This window comes from Mustela erminea, chromosome 1 (genome assembly GCF_009829155.1).
Source record: "Mustela erminea isolate mMusErm1 chromosome 1, mMusErm1.Pri, whole genome shotgun sequence".
NCBI lineage: Eukaryota > Metazoa > Chordata > Mammalia > Carnivora > Mustelidae > Mustela > Mustela erminea.
This window is the reverse complement of record NC_045614.1, coordinates 114,656,823-114,679,984: the sequence shown is the minus strand read 5'-3', so window position 1 is coordinate 114,679,984 and position 23,162 is coordinate 114,656,823. Positions and strand designations below refer to the sequence as shown.

Below are 23,162 nucleotides of genomic sequence, written 5' to 3'. Positions count from 1 at the left end.
CTAGTAATTCCAAGAACGTGCTGAGAACCCCAGGGCTACTTATTTTCTTTGAGACTCGCCACATTGCAAAGGCTACAACTGCTAATCCATGCTCCTCTCTCATAAGAAGGGCAAACTTGAGGCCACAAGATGACAAGAGAAGCTCAAAAAATGAGAGACTATCTCTGCCATGGTCAAAGTGACTCTCCTAATGCAGAGGTGTCCCCTTTGGTCCAGTGTGTTTTTCTGTAGTTATATGCTCTCCATTAAAGACTGACAATTATCTCTGTTACTGACTTAGTTGTGGCATTATACACCATTTCAACTTTGAGCATGGCTTTGGTTCCTTATACAAATTATATCATGCCAGAAAGAAAATAATACTTTTTGTACTACAATTCAAAAAACACATTTTTATGGGATTAAAATATATCAGGAAAAAAAGTAAATTAGTTGGTAGTTGCAATGTTAAGCATTTTTCATGTACTATGTCTTTGATCCTTGAAATTATGATGATCCCACCCATTCATTACACAAATGAGGAAAGTGAGGCTTAGAAAACTGAGTTGCCCAAGGAGATGCAGCTGGCCAATAGCAGAACCTAAATCCCTATCTAGGGCTGTCTGACAACCATTTCTTTATTGCCTCTGAGAAATAAGAATAGAGAGAAGCACCTCAGTAATACTCCAAAATTGTAACTTTGGATCCTTTAATGCATGAATTAATCAGTCACTGGACTACTTCCCTAGATGAGCCATCATATATGCCAGAATCCTATGCTGGGACATTCAACTTTTGGTATAAGGATACAGAAATCTGCTCCACCTCATTCATCATCCATTCCAGACCCTGACACGTGTGAGCCTTGCAGCCTTCTGGCATAAGACCCCAGCAGCAGTTGTCAGAAACCCAAAGGGCAATCCCCATCCTGCCTTTTGTTTTGCAGAACCCCAGCCTCCCCGTGAGAAGCTATGCACCTTCAGGAGACTGGTTAGCATCCCCACCAGGACCATGACTACACTGCCTAGGCTGGGGATATAAGGAGCAGTCCTCACAAGACAGACCAGGAGGACTCGGATAATTTTGAACTGAGCTCCTATTATGTTATAGTTTCTGTTCCAAGCAATACAGGTAGAAATTTTAAAATGAGGACTTTGTATTTACAGAGTCTTCAGTGACTATAGGAGCAGCGGTCAGTGTAGAGGAAAGACCAGAGAATTCCCCAGAATGTCTGGATTGTATAAGACGTCCCCACCCACAGTACAACTCTGGGATGGGGAAAAGTATGCCAATAACAGAGATTACATTTCCCTCAAACTCAGTAAGATAAGGACTTGGAAGCAGATTAAATATGATTTAGAGAAAGGAAAGAAATGTGTTTTTTTTAATATCCATGTTGTAGGGTTAAATTAATATCAACTTCATATTCTTTGTGATGGAACTAAGGCAGCTTTGTTGCTTTTTTCTGATCTAGAAGATGAAGAGAGTAACTCAACCTCCTTATTCCTCTGTGACATGTGCTAAATCTCACATGTGTGGCAATCTCACACCATGCTTCTAACACAGGCCTAACTATAATTTAGGGTTTGGTATGTACCTCCAGTTTCAGTAATCAAAGTCATGTCATCATTCGCTAAGTGAATAAGAAAGAAGTGTGTTCTAGTAATGACAACTTCTCAGGGCTCAGAAGATTCCTAGCCTTTTATGAACATTAACCTCTCTTTATTCCCAAATGCTCAATGGAAACCAATGCATTAAAATTAGGTTCATAAAAGCTAAGAATAAAAGACAAATTTCTCAAAGATCAAATAACCTCACCAATGCTCTAGAACCCTTAAAACCAAACTCTCTTAAGGTTAGATCTTAGAAAAACCTTCAGCAAGAATGTAGGAAGAACATCATGATGGCAGCTGATATCAGTTATTTCCTTTTCCTTCCTCAAAATCTTTTTAGCTCCATTCTTCACAACCTCAAAGAAATGCATTCCCTTAAAGAAGATCAAATTGCACCCAAAAGCAAGAGCAATGACATCTATGAGATCTGCCCCTCCTCCATCTGTTCATTGTAACTCTGGGAGAGGCTGAAGGGGTGACTGACTAAGACGTGGGTCCACTGTTCATTAAGGTCCAAGAGGCTGGGCCCTTCTCAACAAGATCTCTGCAGCAAAATCTAAAATACACATTAATTTGCACCTTACCTGAGAGAATGGCAAACTGTCTGTGAAGTTGTTCAATTATATCCACTGCCACCAACGGCCTGATTTCCTGCTGCATAATTTCATCTGCACAAATGAAATACAAATTAGTTTAAATTTGTGTAAATCACAAAGAGAATTTAAAAGGAATGGGGAGGGGGTAAGAAAGGGAAGCTTCATTACTAGGGAAATCTGGGACTTATCTAGGTATGATTACAGGCACTTATTCTCTTGAGAATACTATTCCCGAGATGCAGGAATGGATTTGGGTTTTGTGTGGTTATACCCATGAGCACAGGAACGCATTCCTAGAGCCTCTCCCAAGGCTTTAGGAGGGTCAATGCAAGGAAGGGGCCCTGAAGCTTAAGCTTCAGCAGCCTCACAAAATAGCTCCTTGGAGGATCTCATTGCCAAGGTACTCAGGGACCTGCCCATATTCAGGTCCGCAGGACATCTTAAACACAAACAATCTATGTCCCCAGAGTTCATCTCAAGCTGGGTCATAACATCTATCTGACACTTATGAAGGTTCTTTGCTTTTTGTTTCCTTCCCTCCCTCATTCCTTCCTTTATGCCTCCCTCCTTAATTACTTTTCTTCTCCTTCCAGAATACTTCAAGGGAACTCTTCCCACTGCCAAGCATGTTTAAGGAGACCTTTCTCCATTTTGTTAATTAAAGATACTCCATACTGAATAAAAAGTTATAGGCTTCCAAGGCAAAAATTCAAATCTTTCAAGCACAAACCTATAAATGTCCTCTAGCCCTAAGAGTGATTTGTAAGCCTTATGATTTGCAATCTATCCATCTGGGGAAAGGGGATTAGAGAGGAGAGAAGACTGATTGGAAATCGTTAGCCTGGGCTGGAAAGAGGAAGACATTTCACACTCTCACTGCCTAAGATATGATTATCCTCACTTAACTACTTCCCAGAGAATCTCAAAAAATAAACTGGCTCTTGTTTCTATAGCAGTTAAACATCAGCTGGGATTAAGGCGGAGCCACATAGTCTTGTACACTGATGCTAAACAGGAATCTCCCATTGATTCGGCCTGGAGTCAGGGTAACAATATGATACTGTGACGCTGACCAATCAGAAGATTGTATTGTGGAAGCTCCTCCCAGAACCTTGTTTTCCACTTCTCAGCTTTAGTGTGAAAGTTCAACGAAGTGATATATATGGGGACATACACAGTAGATGCTCAGTAAATACTAGTTATATTTCTTTGACTGGAAAGGACTTTCCCATGTTTGTTTTCTGAAAGTTTTCTTTTTAAGATTTTATTTATTTACTTATTTATCTATTTATTTGAGAGAGAGAGCGAGAGCGTGCATATGAGCAGGGGGATGAAACAGAGGGAAAGGTGGGGGGGGGGTGGATCTCAGGGAGGGAAAAAAGTCTCAAGCAGACTCCCACTGAGTGCAGAGCTGACTGGCATTTGATCTTAGGACCCTGAGACCATGAACTGAGCCAAACCAAGAGTGGGATGCTTAACCAAGTGAGCCACCCAGGCGCTCCTAGAAAGTCTTGTAAGGGCTGGGGCAAGTGCCAGTTTAAATGCTGAGACCCTTCTTAGGTGCCTGGGTGGCTCAGTCAGTTAAGTGTCTGCCTTCAGACATGATCATGATCCCAGGGTCCTAGGATCAAGCCCTGCACTGGGCTTCCTGATCCACACAGAGCCTGCTTCTCCCTCTGCCTCTCTCTGTCTCTCTCTCTCTCATGAATAAATAAAATAAAATAAAATAAATATGCTAAGAGCCTTCTCAGTGAATTCTACCACTTTCTCTGGAGGAAAGCAGGTAAACTCAGTCAGAGCTCGTTCCTTCATCCCTCCTTTCTCTCTTCCATCTTCCTCTTTCCATCCTGAATTCACTAAAAATTCACTAAACCCCTGTTTCACTTTATTATAGTGGGTACAATAATGACACTGTAGTTATATTTGGCAAAAGGGGAGGGTCTTCTTGGTTTTATACACAAACCAAAGTATTTAACAGTAAAATGATATTAAGTCTGAGATCTGCTTAAGAATGCTCAAGAGTTCCCTCTCCCCAGCCAAAAATGTATGGGGCAGGGGGAGGAGGGGATGAAATCAGAGTGACAAATATGGATAATTGTTAAAGCTTGTTGATGGGTCCATGGGATTTCATTATATAATTCTTTTGCATATATTTCAAATTTTTCATAATAAAATATAAATTTAAACATAGGGAATCTAAGCAGGACCAGGAGTTATATAATTGAAGAGTTTTCCAGAATATAATCTCCCAGGAGTCTGAGAAAATGGTATACTCAAAAATACAGCTGGATTACTGTATTTTCATACCTGAAAGAGCATATTTAAGAGACAATGACCCAAAGAAAAACCAAGATCATAAGATGCAATTTATTGTTATTGCACCTCAATATTTGAGGTGTGCTTTAGACATTTCAAATAGGTAAGATTTGAAAATGGACAACAGAAGTGAATTAAGCCAACCATCCCCCAATCCATCTCATTTTTTAAGTGAAGAAATGGAGACCCAGAGAGATTCTGACCTTGCCTGTGGTCATGTAATTTAAGCATGGCCTTAAAGTCAGCCTGGGATCACCCAACTCTAAGGACAAACCTTGCCTTTCCATGATAGGAGTTCCCAGACCCTTGGTCTTGAACAGCACTGGCCTCTACTACTTGTGAGAGGGTAACTAGTGTCTCTCATCATGGGAGTCTGTAGAGGTTTGTCCAGCCTTCCAACAGAGAAGGGTTACCAAATGGGTAACCTGGGGTTACCCAATGAACAGGACTAAGATGTATAATTTGTTTTTCAAAAATAGAAATGAGCTGGTTTGCCTTTACTGAGAAAGCTTGGCCCCTCGCCAGGGAGTGAAGGGGCTGTCCTTGAAGATATCCAAACAAAGAAAACTCCTGACCCCACCTGGCCAGCCAAAACAGATCATGCGTGTTCCTTAGACTCAATGCTGACCCAGAGCAAGGAGATGATCTCAGACACACCAAGCTTTTAATGATGCCTGACATCTATGACCCTGTTGGAAGAGGTTCGGCCCCAACTCGGTTCAGCCCCAAACAGGCCACATTCCTACTGTGACCGAAAGAGACACAAAGACCAGCCCTACTGATGGTAAGCCTTGCTATCCACTCCTGTCTAGATGGAGTAAAGAAGGGAGGGCAGGAGATCTTTGGTGTAAAGGAGCACCCTTCTCTGCAGTGGGAAAGAACCCAGACAGCCCTGCATGGGAAAGCCATTTCTGCCAACTCCTAGCTAGACAACCAGAGCAAGAACACTCAGCTTCAGCATCCTCTGTTGCAGAATAGCTTTGCCTTCTCCAGAAACAGCTGGGCAGTGATGACCAGTGATGACCCTCCGAAGTGGTAGTGCCTGCTACACTCTGCTTGGGCCCTGGGTCCTATGTGGAGGCTTCCTGCTTGCTGCTTGCTATTTTTGGTGTGCATGGATTAGGGAGAAACTTGTCTATTTCAACCCACACAAGGCCAGGGGAAGTGATAATTCAATTTCAACACAATCTGTATCCTGGGCAAAGTTACAAATAGTTCGGGAGAAAACCTATCTCTTTTCTATCCCTGATTAAGTATGCAGGTGAGTGACTGGATGCTACCCTGGACCCAGAGTTTCAGAGATGCAAAAGGCATCGAAGGGTATAACACAGCCTCCTCGGAGATGGATTAATAGCCTCACAGAATCCATGGAAACTCAACTTGGGAAGGCAGCAAATGCCCTGCACTGTCTGCCACCCAGTCTGAGAGAGTGGTGCAGGCTCTGGGGCAAGACCTTTCCCACTGATGGCAACCGTCCTCACAGCAGAAAGCAGGGAACTGCTGATAACAGCTATTTGCAATCTGCCTGCTGCAACTGATCAGGAGTAAAGGGCAGCAAAACCCTTAGCCTTCCACCCTGGCTGTTCTGAAATTTCAGTCACATTGGGATTTGAAAGTTTCCAGTATGGTCTGAAGACAAAAAGAACCGAACTGCTAAGTAAGTGAGTAAGTTAGGGAAATAAACTTTGGTCTGGACCAAAGAGGGAAGGCAGCCCCAAGTTTGACAAATCCTGCCACATTTCTACTTTGCCAAGGGAATGTGGTGAACAGGAAAAAATGGAAGAGTTTGCCACCTAACTGGACTAGGAACGGACCCAAGATCCCTGATCCCAGCCTGTTAGTAACACTAAGGAGCCCCAGCTGTGAGCCAGCCCTGACCATGCACCTCACAGATTAACTCATTTAATGAGTTGGATAATGACAGTAAAAGAATGCACCCCTGCACTAAAATGAACTTCTTCTGACCCACCCCGCCTTCTTATCCCCTCAGCTAGACCATACTTGACTGCCGGGAAAACAGGTGTGGACTAGAAGCTTGAGAAATCAGTTGCCGGGCGGGTTCGCAAAGCCACCTCATGGAGACATGCTGTTTCACTTCTCTTTTTTTATTGGCCAGGTCAGGAATAACACAAACCCATTTTTCCTTCTTTTACTGGCCCCTGTGCTATCGCAATGTTTTCCTGAACCATAAGATAGCACTAAGTCTTGTCCACAAATTTAATGATGAATAAAAAGCAACAGAAAAGCAGGTGGAAGAATTTTTTTTGAAGGAGAAATTCAGAATTTTAAAAGCAAGAACACTGGAAAATGACCAACTTCTTATTAGTCAAATAGTGCCATTAAAACAGCAATAGAATATCTCATTCACCCATAAAATAACCGAGATTCTAATATCCAATGCTGGGATCTTGTTGGAAAACCAGAATATAACCTTGGTGAGTGAAGCTGGTAGAGCCCTTTTAGAAAGCAGTTTCACAGTATTTTATCCAGTGATTATTGTGTAGCTACATACCAAACCCTTTGTATGCAGTATCTCATTTAATCCTCAAAACAATGCTAGGGGCAATTTGAACTAGATTTCCAATAGCTCATCCAAGGTTAAGTAGAGTCAGAATTTGAATCCATCCCATTCTGAACTCCAAAGCCCAACATCTTAACCATTACAATATACAGCTTCAATACATACTCATTAAAATCTTCATAATCCTTCATCCTATATATGGAAATTTATGTCAACAAAATAGTAAAATAAAAACTTTATACATAAAAAGGTAGACTGGAATATTATTAATAAGAGTGAAAAAATGAGGGATGCCTGGGTGGCTCAGTCAGTTAAATAGCTGCCTTCTGCTCAGGTCATGATCTCAAGGTCCTGGAATTGAGTCCCACATTGGGCTCTCTGCTCAGCAGGGAGTCTGCTTCTCCCTTTCCCTCTGTGGGTACTCTCTCTCTCTCTCTCTCAATAAATAAAATCTTTTTTATAAAAAAGAGTGAAAAATGAAAGCAAATATATGATTATGAAAACCATCTCCATAGAAAAAGATTTAAGGTATATCAAGGACATAAAAACCATATGTGATTGTAGACAAGTTAAAAGAGAAAGAAGAAAAAATGCAGTGTATTAGTACAGACATATAAGAAAAGAACACTTGAAATAGTTGTGTTAGAGTAATGGAATCATATTATGGTTACCCTCTTCAGCTTACGTAGAGAAAAGTATGTTCTAGTAGCCTTTATTTTTCATGCTAATAGGATTTTATTGAAGTATAATTTACATGTGGTACAGTGCACAGGTCTTAAGTATACAGTTTGATGAATTCTGATAAATATATACACTCATGTAACCATCAGACAGGTCAAGATATGGGACGTTCCCATCACCCCCAAATTTCCTTGTGACCCCTGGTCCAGGGCCCACACTTTCAAGGGCACCACATCTTACCGCTCTTCTGCCCATAAATATGTGTGTTAAAGACCACACGGGTGCCTTTGTCACTTGCAATCTGGTATTCCAGGCTAACAGAGCACACTGCAGCCCCACACATCTACCCTCTTAACACCACTGGAGCCCCAGGGAAGGACTTCGTCACATCTCTTGATCTGTATCTTCAAAAGAAAAGGCGACTGCTTTCCAATGCTACGCCGGTTTGTGGGCTGTGCCATGGCTGACATCAGGGACAGACACTGCTTCTGAGCGCGGGGAAGACCAGAGCCGCAGACGTGCTTAGTAAGAAAAGAGACAAATTAATTATCACGTCAAATCCTTCCTCTCACATGGCATGAGAGCTGTAGATTCTCATCTAATGAAATCCCACGCCAAGCACTACCAAGCATCAACCTTCTTTCTTCCTTCCAAAACGTGAATTCCTTGAACACAATTACAACACTTAGATCACATTGACTTCAGGTCACTGCTCTCAAGAGAGCTCAAATTATGTGAAAATCTAATCATAACAACAGTGCTTTTGCTGACATGAAAAATCTTGCTAGCAAGAAAAAAATATATGTATTTCATGGATTAATGAATGACTTACAGATTACAGATAACTTTACTACGCATCCAAATTTCACAGGTCCATCAACACAACACTCAGACACATTCAATAATTCAGTTTTGTCATCTTTGCTATTTTCTGACTTTTACTCAGATAAAAACCACTGCTTTATACATATTTTAATTTTGTTCCTATGGCAGTATGTTTGTAAGGCAGGTAGGAAGATAAAACATATTTTATTTAACTGTGGCATGTGGGCCTCCATTCCTTGTCCCAGGCTCTGCAGTTACCTGTTTAAAACTGCTTTGAGAACTGGTAAGATACTACTAGGCATAGTGTTTCTGCTAATACTTACCTAAATCCCATTTCACCTTTCTTTCCTTTGCAGAGTGGATATGTTTTTTTTAAAGCTCCTCAATTTCTGCTGACATTTCATATTGTACCCTTGTATAAGCCAAGCACTGCAGAGGTGGACATTTCTATGCAATGAGTTTCCTTAGCAACAGTGGCTGGAGAGGACATTCCCCTGTAGCCCTTCATAACTCCAGGACAGATGAAACTGAGCTCTGCAGCCTGGGGTATTCTGCATAAAAAGCAATCAAGGCCCTGCAGGAAACTGAGAAAATCTATGAAACTACTAAATCCCTCCTTCCCATAAGGCTTCCTGTTAGAAAACTGGATTTCAAATGCCCCACCTGAATTTTTTTTTTTTTTAAAGATTTTATTTATTTATTTGACAGAGAGAAATTACAAATACACTGAGAGGCAGGCAGAGAGAGAGAGAAGGAAGCAGGCTCCCTGCTGAGCAGAGAGCCCGATGCGGGACTCGATCCCAGGACCCTGAGATCATGACCTGAGCCGAAGGCAGCGGCCTAACCCACTGAGCCACCCAGGCGCCCAAATGCCCCACCTGAATTTTAATCAATACCTTGCCCTGAGCCGTGCTTCTCAAATTATAATGGATATATAAATGACAAGGTTTTTAAATGCCGACTCTGATTTAGTAGGCCTAGGGTGGAGCATTTTAACAAGTTCTCCTGGTGCTGCTGATCCAACAGAGAAACCAGCACAACTGTTCTTGGTCCTGAGACTATTCTTGTCCTTTCCTGTTGCTTATGAAAATACAGCTCAGGGAAGGGAAAAAAAAAATGTTTTTATTTGGGTTGTTTGCTGTCTGCTTCTTTTATCACTCAGTAAAAATAATCATCTCTATGTGTTCAAAGTATTCTTAAAACAGAGGCCTAGATGGTGTAAACGTTTCCTTCTGTGCTGACTGTGAGGTCAGCACCCTGAGAAACAAAACCCTGGCCTGAGAACCTGTTTACCTCTCCTTCCTACACATATCCACCTCAAACTTGCCACACTGCTGGGTGGGGGAGGGGCTCCCTCCTGCCTATGCCCTCTCATTCTTGGCCCATTCAGACCAAGTTTAATGTCTGGAAGCAGTGCCTTGGGCAAAACAATATAATGTGGTATACGATGAAGAGATGAGAAGAACTGATATGAGTAATAATCATTTAATGTTGCATCCTTCCAAAAATTTCTACACTTTTATGAAGAGATGAGAAGAACTGATATGAGTAATAATCATTTAATGTTGCATCCTTCCAAAAATTTCTACACTTTTCTAAAGCTCCTGGGGGGAAAAAAAACAACTTCACACAAAAGAATCAAAATGGTAGGATTTTAGATGTTTTAGCAATATGATGGATAAACAATTTTATTTTTGTTTAAGAAAAAGTCCTGGAAGCTCTAGCAAACATTCCTTCCTTCCTCTCTTAATTGATTGATTGATTGATTCATTCATTCATTCATTCGTTCGTTCGTTCAGGTATGGAAACAGAATGAAAAGAACTGGACTTGCATCTGAGCTCTGCCACTAACCAGCCCCTCTATCATCAGGGTCTCCCTCTGTAAAATGGGAATGAATAATAGTTCATATCCTAGGAGGGCCATTGTGAGGATTAATACTACCATTTATTGAACACTTACTGCCTACTGGGCACTGAACTACATGCTTTATGTACATTATCTAACTTACTTAATTAAAAACCATGTGAAAGCAGTTTGTATTTAAGAGATTCAACAGAAGCTAATTAAATTGATCATTCAGTTCTTTGAGCTATGATCTCAAGGATACTACAATGGATTTCTCACCAACACCCATGTTATTGTCATGCATTGTTGGTTTGCACTGAAATTCTGCTCATAAACTCCCCTTGGCTGACCTTTCTCTTTCACTATGAAACAAGTCTGATAGAAATTGCTTTGTGTTCAGAAGGACTCAGGAGCAAAACAGAGATTATAATCAGGTCAAAATATAAATAAGCATGTAGTATATGATAAAAGTGGCATTTCACATGGGGCCAGAGGGCGATTATTCAACAAGTTGTGTTGGCTCAATTCACTGGTCACTAAAAGACATCAAGTACAGTGATTAACAGCATCACCTCTGCTACCACAATGCCTAGGTTCAAATCTTAGCTCTGCCACTTACAGCAGACTAATCTCGAGCAAGTTGCTTGACGTCCCTGCACCTTAATTTCTTGATCTGAAAATGGAAGAGATTATAACACCCACCTGATCTAACTGAATCTGATCGAATTTCAATTAACTGAAATTCAATTCAATTAATTGAACCTGATCGAACTGAATTAATATAGCTATAAAACTTAAGAAAAATCCCTGGTATATGGCAGGTGCTATGTAAGTTTATTTTATTTTATTATTGTCAAAATGTTTAAGTGTATCCATGTTTTTACTTCTTGCCAAAAGGACAAACTCCAGCCAGATTTAATAATGAAACCATAATAATACTAGAAGAAAATGTAGGAAAATATTTTTATGATACTGGAATCAGAACAACCTTTCAAAGAATGGCAGAAATACCAGTAAGAGAAGACTGATAAAGTTAATTTAAAAATCACTTTGGCAGGGCAAACATACCTTGAACAAAGTCAAAAAATAGCAACAAATTAGAAAATGTACCACATATATAGTTGATAAAGGGCTTATCTTCCTAGAATATAAAGAACAGGTTGGATAGAGCCTCCCCAAAAGATAAGACCATGTCCTAATCCTAGTACCTGTGAACACTGCCTTGTGTGGAAAGAGGGTCCTTGCAGACATGACTAAGTTAAGGCTTTTGAGAGGCAGATTCTACTTGGAATCATCTGGGTGGGCCCAGAATGCGATCATATATATTCTCATATTCTCCACACTCAGCGGAGAGTCTGTTGGAGGTTCTCTCTCTGACCCTCCCCCTCCCAAAAATAAATTTTTTAAAAAGAGAGAAAGGGAAACAGAGGAGAAGACCATGTGAAGAGGGAGGCTGAGACTGGATTGTTGCAGTCACAAGCCAACACAGGCCTAGAGCCACCAGAGCCCAAAAAAGCCGAGGAAATAAATTTCCCCTGTAGCCTCCAGAGACCCGCACCTTGATTTGGGACCTCTGACCTCCAAATCTATGGGAAAATAAATTTCTGCTGTTTTAAGCTATCAAATCTGTGGTCAATTTAACAACCACATGAAACAAACACAAACTAAGATCAGACAATTCCTGGAATAAATACAGCCAGTGAATGAATGTCAGATTGCAGCCATATCAAAAAGGCCTTTTAGACCCTCCCAAAACCTACGTTAAGATACTCAGATTTTCATAGTTGTCTTGAGTCACAAACAGAATAAAATGATTGACAGCTAGAGCATGTAGGCAAACGTTTTATAACCTTTTATAGTGTGGGGGGGAGAAAAGCTAAAATGTGTACATAATGCTATGAGTTTAGAATTCAGAAGTTCTTCATAAGCTTTCAAACTACTTCCTCTCCTCACTACCAACAAAACTGTAAAGCTCTTGTGATTCAACTTTAATAAAAATCAGGGCAATAATTTACACTTGAATTCAAGTGTATCTGTGCACATGCACAGGTGAGCATCTATGGGTTTTAAGAATGGAAAGCAGGGGTCCCTGGGTGGCTCAGTGGGTTAAGTCTCTGCCTTTACTCAGGTCATGATCTCAGGGTCCTGGGATCAAGCCCCACGTCAGGCTCTCTGCTCAGCAGGGAGCCTGCTTCCCCCTTCTCTCTATGCCTGTCTCTCTGCCTATCTATGATCTCTGTCTGTCAAATAAATAAATAAAATATTAAAAAAAAAAAAAGAATGGAAAGCAAAATCTGATTAACAGGGGTGCCTGGGTGGCTCAGTCATTAACTGTTGGCCTTTAGCTCAGGTCATGATCCCAGGGTCCTGGGATCAAGCTCCACATCAGGCTCCCTGCTCAGGAGGAAACCTGCTTCTTCCTCTCCCACTCCCCCTACTCATGTTCCATTTCTTGCTGTGTCTCTGTCAAATAAATAAAATCTTTTTTAAAAATCTGATTAACAAGTTGTTCTTTCTTAAGTAGCAAATACATGGTATTCCTTGCCTTTGATAAGATAGCATATGTATTATAGCCTATATAAGTATTTGATGTATACTATAAGCATGAATTCAGAAACTATACTGTAATAATGATAAAGCATACTTCTCTATTCAGTAATTCCCCTCTTCAGGTTCCAAATATAAGTAAAGAGGAATAAAGAGAGACAAGAGACTAGAGACTTTTCCTAGTCTGTGATCCAAGGGGAATGAAAGTATTATAAACATTTTCAAGGCAAAAAAAAAAAAAAAGAGGAGGGGGGATGGAATAATATCTAAAAGCCCATCCATAAAAAAGTAGTCTTAGAAACAAGTAGTCTCTTTCAGCTCTTAAAACATGTAAGGCATACTCAGAAATGCTCTTCCTTCTCAGCCAGCCCGCTGAAGGGAACTGTCTTTCTTTTTTCTACTCTTAAACAACCAGTCTGTTATTAGTTCATATGTTTAAAAGTGAAGTCTTAGCATTTCAGATTTAACACTTTTTTCAGATTTAACATTTTTCTTCAGGAACATGAGTTTCATATCTGGATTCTTATTTTCATTTTATGAAAGCAATATATGCTGATTATTTTTTAAAATAAAAAAACATCGGGGCTCCTGGGTGGCTCAGTGGGTTGGGCCGCTGCCTTCGACTCAGGTCATGATCTCAGTGTCCTGGGATCAAGCCCCGCATCGGGCTCTTTGCTCGGTGGGGAGCCTGCTTCTCTCTCTCTCTCTCTCTCTCTCTCTGCCTACTTGTGATCTCTCTCTGTCAAATAAAAAAAATTAAAAAAAAATCTTTAAAATAAAAAAACATCAAAAATAAGAAAAATAAAATTCCTTATCACTCCTTCACCTCAAATGAAACAGTTATCTCACTGATGTATAACGGTCAATATACATATTTATGTATAGACATAAATGCGCTTAAAATGGATTCACAGTTACACATTCCATCCTACAACCTGATTTTTTCAGAATATTTGATCATCTCTTTTTAATATGAATTTTTCAATAAATGACCATCTACAATATTGTTAACAGCTGATTAATGGTTTTTGAAAAGCCCTTTTATTTCAGCTCAGGTCATGATCCCAGGGTCCTGGGATGGAGCCCCACATCGGGCTCCCAGCTCAGCAGAGAGCCTGCTTCTCCCTCTCCCTCTGCTTGCTGCTCTACTTGTATTCTCTTCATCTCTATCTCTGTCAAATAAATAAAATCTTTTAAAAAAATAAAATAAAAATAAAAAGGCCTTTTAAACTCCTCAATAAACCTGAAATAGTACTGCAAGTAAATTCTTTTAATATAAATTTTGTTAGTTAAGTCATTATTCCACAGAGAAGGAGGATAAATAATGAAATATACATAAAAGAAAGGCATCATTGCTCTCACAGTACCTTGTTCTGCCATATATTCTAGCCTGGTGCAACTTCCCAGGAAATGGTGGTAAGCCCTCATCTCTGCCTCTGTGATCCGCACCGAGGTGTAAGGTAAGTATCCGGGGTCTTGCTGCCCGCACTTCTTACACCAGGAAGCCATTGGATCCCAGGAAATGGTGCCACCTTGTTCTCTCTTCATTCCTCTCAGCACTGCACTCGAATAAACGTGTTTAATCCTTTCTCCTGACTAATCTCACTGAGGTTCATTCAAGGTCATTTCACTGCTGAGAGTTTAGCTTTGGATTGGTGAGTGCTCACAGGATTACAGGCCCAATAGTTACTGGACTTTCTTATTTGGAAAAAAGGGAAACGGGGCTGAAGACGTGGGGTAGAGAGAGAAATCTTAGAGTCAATGAGAATCAGAATTTTTTTTCTTTTTTCCTTTTTAGCAGAATCCCAACTTGAGACATACATCATGCCAGGGATGTTTAAAATAAAATAATAGACAGGGATAAACTTTTTAAGGAATGCTCCTAAAAAATTTATTCCAGGTCACAATCCTCCCCTCCCTCTCTTCCAACCTCTCCAGGCTGCAGAGGAATAAAATCCAGAGACTTAACACTGCAGCCAATAGAAATTACTATCTAGGCAGACATCATGTGTTGGCACAGCAAAAGGTCAATGTTCAAGTCCTAAAGGAATGTAGAGTGTTTCCTGAACTACTTCTAAAGACCAGGTACAAATACAATATGATTCTAAAATAAAGGATGTTCTTTGTCTGTCATAATCTGATGGAGACCTCCTGCCCTTACTACCATTTGGAGAAAAGCAAGCTCACCGTTCAGAACTGTGCTGTGCACAGAATGTGGTATACTCAGAGGGAGGCTGATTTTACATAATGATATTTTATCTTGGTTCTTTGTGATTAATGCTTTTGTTCAGTAATGTCATGCTCCAAGATTGAAAGAAAGAGCAAAATATGGAATATCCAACAAGTAATAAATGTTTGAATATAAACTTCTAATTTTTATTCATATGTTTCAAGCTGAAATTTAAGTAAGGCTTGCAACTGGCCAAGGAAAAATTGCAAACACTGTATTACAAATAAATAAATATTTGTTTTTAAGCAGAAGGCAAAATTCATGTATATTGAATACTCAGATCTGAAGTATATATTTTAATGAGTTTTGACAAATGGATACATCCATGTAACCCATACTTTCAAGATATAGAATGTTACCATCTACAGAGAGTAACTTCATGCCCTTTCCCAGTCCACCTTAGTTCCTAAACCCCAGGCAACCATTGAAGTGATCTTTATTTCTTTTAAATATTTTATTTATTTATTAGAGAGAGAGAGAGAGGGAGAGAAGATGGAAGTGGGAGGAGGGACAAAGGGAGAAGCAGGCTCCCCACTGAACAGGAGCCCAATGCAGGACTCCATCCTAGGATGGCTGGGATCATGGCTTGAACTGAAGGCAGACACTTAACCAACTGAGCCACCCAGAAGCGCTGAAGTGATTTTTCAATAGAGACTAGTTTTGCCTTTTTAAAAACTTTATGTACAGGACAGGAAACATCAAGTGTTGGTGAGGATGTGGAGAAAGGGGAACCCTCTTACACTGTTGGTGGGAATGCAAGCTGGTACAGCCTCTCTGGAGAATAGTATGGAGGTTCCTCAAGAAGTTAAAAATAGAGCTACCCCTACAATCCATTAATTGCACTACTAGGTATCTACCCCAAGACACAAATGTAGTGATCTGAAGGGGCAACTGCACCTCAATGTTTATAGTAGCAACATTCACATTAGCCAAACTGTGGAAAGAGCCAAGATGTCCACTAACAGATGAATGGATAAAGAAGACATGATATGTATGTATGTATATATGCATGCACACACACACAATGGAATATTACTCAGCCATCAGAAAGGATGAATTCTTAACCATTCACATGGACGCCAATGGAATTGGAGGGTAATATGCTGAGTGAAATAAGTCAATCAGAGAAAGACAACTAGCATATGGTTTCACTCATATGCAGAATATAAGAAACATAGCAGAGGACCTTAGGGAAGGGAGGGAAAACAGAATAGGAAGTCATCAGGGAGGAATAAAAATCATGAGAGACTCTTAACTATAGAAAACAAATTGAGGGCTGCTGGATGGGAGGTGGGTTGGGGAGTAAGATAATTGGATGATGGGCATTAAGGAGGGCAGGTGACATAATGAGCACTGGGTGTTATATGAAACTGATAAATTATTGAACACTACATCTGAAATTAATGATGTATTATAAGTTGGCTAACTCATCTTAAATTTTTTAAAAACTTCATATAATGTAATCGTACAGAATATACTCTCTGTCTAGCTTCTTTATCTTAGAATAATGCTTTTCGGATTCATCCATGTTGTATCAAAAGTTCATTTATTTTTATTGTTGAGTTGTATCCCACTGCATGGATGGTCACAGTTTGTCCATTCTCCTGCTGATAGACACCCAGGTGTGTTTTTTGTTTTTTTTTTTTTTCAATTTGGGCTGTTATGAATAAAGTTGCTATGAACATTCATGTAAAGTTCTCTGCATGGACACATGTTTGCATTTCTCTTGGATAAACACCAACTAGTGGTATTCTCAGTCAAAGGAAAGTTGTACATTTAATTTGTAAGAAACTGCCAAATGTTTTCCCAAATTGGTTATACCAGGAAGCCTTTAAGATTAGAGGCTGCTCCAGGAAAGAACGTAGATGTCCATCATGGATAAAGAAGATGTGGTATATACATACAATGGAATACTATGCAGCCATCAAAAGAAATGAAATCTTGCCATTTGCGACGACATGGATGGAACTAGAGGGTATTATGATGAGCGAAATAAGTCGACTGAAGAAAAACAACTATCATATGATCTCCCTGACATGAGGAAGTGGAGATGCAACATGGGGGGTTTGGGGGGTGGGAAAAGAATAAATGAAACAAGGTGGGATTGGGAGGGAGACAAAGCATAAGAGACTCCTAATCTCACAAAACAAACTGAGGGTTTCTGGGGAGAGGGGGGTAGGGAGAGGGTGGTGGGGTTATGGACATTGGGGAGGGTCTGTGCTATGGTGAGTGCTGTGAGGTGTGTAAACCTGGTGGTTCACAGACCTGTACCCCTTGGGCTAATAATACATTATATGTTTATAAAAAATTTTTAAAAAACTATAAAAAATAATTAGAGTCTGCTCTGTTTAGCCATCCTCAGGGCCAATCCCTTATTAGTGTTAACTGCAGATGAAGTACTTTAAGAAAATACCTAAGAATTAAGAGGAAGAAATTAAGAGGAAATAATTTGAGATGCTAAAACTTAGAAGAGCTCTTTTTTTCTCTACCATTAGGTGTTGTGAACATGCTACCTCCAGTTAAAGCCGAGTCTGAAAGTCCTGATACAGGGCAGCAAACAATGCAATTTTAAACAGTGGTCTGTGATATATAGCCGAATTTCCCTCCAAAACACTTGTGCCACTTTTCATTTTCACCAACAATATGGAAAGTGCCTGATTCCCCATATGGAAGCTCTTTTTCCTACTAAACATGAACTTCTTTACCCATTCATGTAGATATGAACAGCCATGAATGCTTGGCTGGCATCACAACACCTACAAATCTAAGAGGTATCTTTGTAACCATATAAATCGACAATGGCAGTGGGCACGCAATTGCACACACTAAGCAATGACCATAATTATATTTTTGCAGCTTAAGCACCTCTAGGGAGAGGGCAGACAGTAAAATCTTGGAAAATTTCTTTATAACATTTGAATCTCTATTACATGAACAAATTGTACAGCCCTTACAAGTCCTGTATTCCGTGCACTGACCTTTACCATTTGACCAAGATCAAATATCCGATAAAGGACTATATATGCTTTGTGTTGAACAAGAGAATCTGAAATAACTGGGCACCAGGTAACTCTCTTTGGAAAACAGCGGATTATTTTAATAATAAAGGCAATGGAAGATGAATGTTCTTATTCATTCATTTCATCCAGCCTCCCTACAAGAAAAAAAAAAGCTTTTTTAGCATTTCTAGATTCACACCTATTTAAAATAAAATTGTTTTGTATCTGAGAAGCAGATACAAAATGAACTGAAGCCACCCACTTGTTCCTAACTATTAGTGCAAAAGGAGAATAAGTAGCCACCTATAAGATCCAGAAGGATATGAATTACCCACACCATGAAAGCATTAGGGCTGTCATCTCACCAGAACTAAGACCAAAATAATATTAAAGGGAGGGATATTTTTTCCTTATATGAACTAGACTTTCTTTTCTTTTTTTTTTTTAAGTCAACATTCAAATGCCCTGATGTATTTGCTGAGATTAAACTGACTTTCTCCCAGAGTTGGCCAGGGGGGCAGAGGGAGTAACAGGACTCTTGGTGGTGGAGCTCTCAGGGCCACCACACTCCATCAGTGACCAAGGAGCTGCAAGGGCTGCAGACCATCTTATCTTCCTGGTCTTCCCCTTTCCTAGAGGAGCAGAGACACCTCGCTCCCTCTGAGTCAGGGAAAGGGGGCTGCCACATCCAGTCACATACATGTGGAGGAACCCCTAGAGGAAGCATGCTGAACAGATATGTGGTTTCCATTCGGGAGTGGAACCGAAGTTACAGGGGACAAGGAGACTTTGACTTACAACTTTCCACCCTTCTGTACTATATGCAATTTATATGAAAAACATGGATTACTTTCATGAGTAAACTTAACATACACTAACAAAGATTTTTAAAAATTATTTTGTCTGGGTTACTCCATATACCTAGCTTTCCAACATGTCCCTGGATACTCTTTTTAGAGCACTGCCTTTATAAACTTTTATAAATTTTATTGACCCCTATAGCAAAATGTCCATGGTTGTTGGAGTTAAGTGATGAGTAAGGTTTGAAAGACTATTGTGTTTTTGTGATTTATTTATTTATTTATTTAGAGAGAGAGAGATAAACAGAGTGCAAGAGTGAGAGGGTGGCACACTGGAAGAGGGAGAAGGAGAGAATCTTAAGCAGGCTCCACTCTCAGCAGCACAGAGCTGCCATGGGGTTTGACTTCACGGACCCTGAGATCATGATCTGAGCTGAAATCAAGAGTCTGATGCCTAACCTAACCAACTGAGCCACCTTTTGTGGTGTCTTAAAAGTTTCATAATTAAGGAGTACCTGCGTGGCTCAGGTGGTTAAGTGTCCAACTCTTGGTCTCAGCTCAGGTCATGCTCTCAGGGTCGTGGATCCGAGCTCCACATTAGGCTCCATGCTCAGTGCAGAGTCTGCTTGTCCCTCTCCTCCCCTCTCTGCGCCTCCCCCTACTAAGATAGTAATTTTAAAAAAAATGATTGATAGAAAAAGGGAATTTCTCCTAAAAGATATAGATTATTATGTAGCACTAATAATCTAAATTATGTGGAACCGATACAAAAATAAATAGAAGAATATAAACAGGAAGACCCAGAAATGGATTATACATTCTAAAATAACTTACGTAGAAAGGGAAGCATTACAAATTAATCAAGGAATATTTAATAAATGCTACTGAAAAAAATGTAGTTTCACATCACATCAGAAATACACTTAGAGATTTAAAAACAAAAGTAAAAAATAAATAAAACCATTAAAAATATTAAAATAAAACTCATGATTATTTACTCATTCTTTATTGAAGTAGGATATAAAAGCAATAGAAGAAGTCATAAAATTAAAGATTTATAGGTATAATTACATAAAACCTTAAACCCTTTATATGTTAAAAGTCATCAGAAACAAAATGATAAAATAAAAGTAAACTGGAAAATAAAAAAACAACTGCTACAAACTTGACCAAGGCTTAATATATTTAACACTGAAAAAAACCTACACAAAAATATCTTAACCCACAAAAACACACAGACAAGTCACAGAGCAAAAATTCAAATAGCAAATAATAAACTTGATAAAAATTATTCTAGTTCACTAGAAAGTTTTAAAATTCTGTTAAAATGACTATTGTACCACTTTTATCTACCAAACAAAAAAAAATTCAAATAATATCACCAAGAGGGGCTAACAACATTGCAGCTATTGTGCCATGCACTTAACATGCATCACTTCAAAATCCTGTAAGAGTAGTTCTCTCAGTACCACATGTGCCATATGAGGAAACAGAGGAACACAAATGCTGATAAGGTGATCTGGTAAAATCAAGAATCCCCACACTCTGTTGATGTGTCCCTAAAATGGTATAAATTTCCCAGAAGGTAATTTGACCAAAATGTATTTTAAAAGTTATATTCATACTTTTTGATCCAATAATTACATTTGCCTGAAATGTATCTTTAAAAAACAATCTGGAGGTGCCTGGGTGGCTCAGTTAGTTGAGCGTCTGCCTTCAGCTCAGGTCATGATCCCAGAGTCCTGGGATCGAGTCTTTCATCGCCTCCTTACTCAGTGGGGAGCCTGTTTCTCCCACTCCCACTGACCCTCCTTCCTGCTCGTGCTCTCTCTCATGCTCTCTCTCTCTCTCTATCAAATAAATAAAATCTTTAAAAAAAAAAAAAAGGTAAACTGGAATGTGTGAGATATGTGCAAAGATTTCTGAGCAAAGATGCTCCTTGAATTTTTGCAAAAATAACCCTGACAAACTGGAAACAACCTATCCAACCAACACCAGGGTGATATTTAAATAAATCATAGTATTACCATGTCGTGAAAAATTCTAAATCTATTTAAATATTATTTATGGAAATGTTTTATAACAAGGAATTGCTCATTCTATAATTTGGCTTAATTTACAGCATAGTGTTAAAAAGCAGAGCAGACTTCACATCATTACATATATAATATGCATGGTACACATAAAGAGAGATATCATTTTAACTCTAAAAGTGCCAAAGGGAAAAAACTAGAAGAACATATACTCAAAGGATAACTGTGATTGTAACTAGGAGATGGAATTATGGATTTTCTTCTTTGTACTTTTTGTCCTTTCTAAATACTAAGCAATGAGCATCCATTTTTTCCCTGTGTTTTTCTGTTCGGTAATGTTTTTTAAAATCTGTTCTTGTGGCACCTGGGTGGCTCAGTTCGTTAAGTATCTGCCTTCAGCTCAGGTCATGATCCCAGGTTCCTGGGATCAAGCTCTGCATGGGGTTCCCTGCTCAGTAGGGAGCCTACTTCTCCCTCTGCCTGCTGCTCCTCCTGCTCATGCGTTGCCACTCCTCATCAAATAAATAAATAATCTTTTAAAAAAAAATAAAATTTGTTCTTAAACTGATACACAGTATAATTCACTCCTCTTGACATACAGTTCTGAGTTTTGACAAATGCATGGAGTTATTTAACCTTTGCCACAATCAGGTAGGGAGTAGTTCCATCATTCCCTTATAGTCACACCACCTTCTTGCCCTTTTAACCCTGGGCAACCACTCCATTTTAATAGTTTTACCTTTTCCAAATGCCATACAATATGGCATTTAGTATGCCATGTCTCATGTCTTTCCTTAGCATAATGTATTTCAGATTTATTCATGTTGTACATATCAATAACTTCTTTTTATTGTTGAATATTCCACTGTACAGATGTGCCACAAATTGTTTACCCATTCCCTAGACGAGAGACATTTGGGTTGTTTCCAGCTTTTCGTGATTAAGAATCAAGCTGATATAAGCACTTCCATAAAGATTCTTGTTTTCTAAGCAGCCATACCATTTTACACTTCCACCAACATACTGTGTGGGAGATCCAGACACTTCTCATCATCACATGACTTGGTATTGCCATTTTTTTAACCACTCTACTGGGTGTGTGACTTCCCTGATGACTACTGATGTTGAGCATATTTTCCAATGCTTCTTTTCATCTGTGTATCCTCTATGGGAAAGTATCCATTCAATTTTTTTATCCATTTTTAAGTTGGGTTTTTGATTTTCATTTATTGTTGAGTTTGAGAGTTCTTTACATATTCTGGATAGAAGTCTTTTGTTAGACATATGATTCACAAATTTTTTTCCCCAGGGAGTAATGTTTTCATTCTCTTAACAGTGTTTTTTGCAGAGGAAATATTTTTAATTTTTATTAAGTCCAATTAGGTATTACATTTTGGTACGTGATCCATTTTTTTAAAAGATGTTATTATTTATTTTGAGAGAGAAGGAGAGGGCACACATGCAAGAGCAGAAGGGAGGGGCAGAAGGAGAGGGAGAGAGAGACAATCCCAAGTAGGCTTCCCCCTGAGCTGAAGCCTGACCCCAAAGCCAAAGTGAGGATCCATCTTGTGACCCTACCAGAACAGAAAACAAGAGGCAATGCTTAACTGACCAAGCCACTCAGGTGCCCTGGTACATGGTCCACTTCGAGTTAACTGGTGTGTATGGGGGGAAGTATAGGTCAAGATTTTTTTTTTTTTTACCCAGATGTCTAAATGTTCCAGCACCTTTTGTTGAAATTGCCTTTACGCTTTACTCCACTGAATTGCTTCATACCTTTGTCTAAAATCAATTGACCATATTTGGAAATATTTCTGGATTCTTTATTCTGTTCCATTCTGTCTATCCTTTCACCAATACCCCACTATCTTGATTACCTGGCTTTGTAGTAAGTCTTGGAATTAAGCAATGTGAGTCTTCCAACTTTGTTTTTTTTTTTTCCAAAAGATTTTGACTATTATAATGATTTTTGCCTACTGTAGTACCTTTTATTGATTATAAATTTTAGAATCTGTAGTTGATTTATACAAAAAACAAACTTGATAAACTTGGGACTAAAGTCATGTTTAATTTACAGATCAATTAGGGAAGGATTGACATCTTAAAATTGACTCTTCCAAACTTTAAACACAGACCATGTATTATTTTTATAAACCATTTTTAAAGCTTTTATGAA

General features: G+C 39.2%; 1 protein-coding gene across 3 annotated transcripts in view; it reads right to left on the bottom strand.

Annotated features, from left to right (window-relative positions):
• Positions 1 to 23,162, bottom strand: part of MCF2L2 (MCF.2 cell line derived transforming sequence-like 2) — a 251,185-nt gene that overhangs the window by 211,451 nt on the left and 16,572 nt on the right. For all 3 annotated transcript variants that reach the window (XM_032339584.1, XM_032339564.1, XM_032339575.1), the window contains exon 2: positions 2,177 to 2,260. In XM_032339584.1, the coding sequence (XP_032195475.1) occupies positions 2,177 to 2,260 (84 nt within the window). The remainder of the gene's footprint in view (positions 1 to 2,176; positions 2,261 to 23,162) is intronic.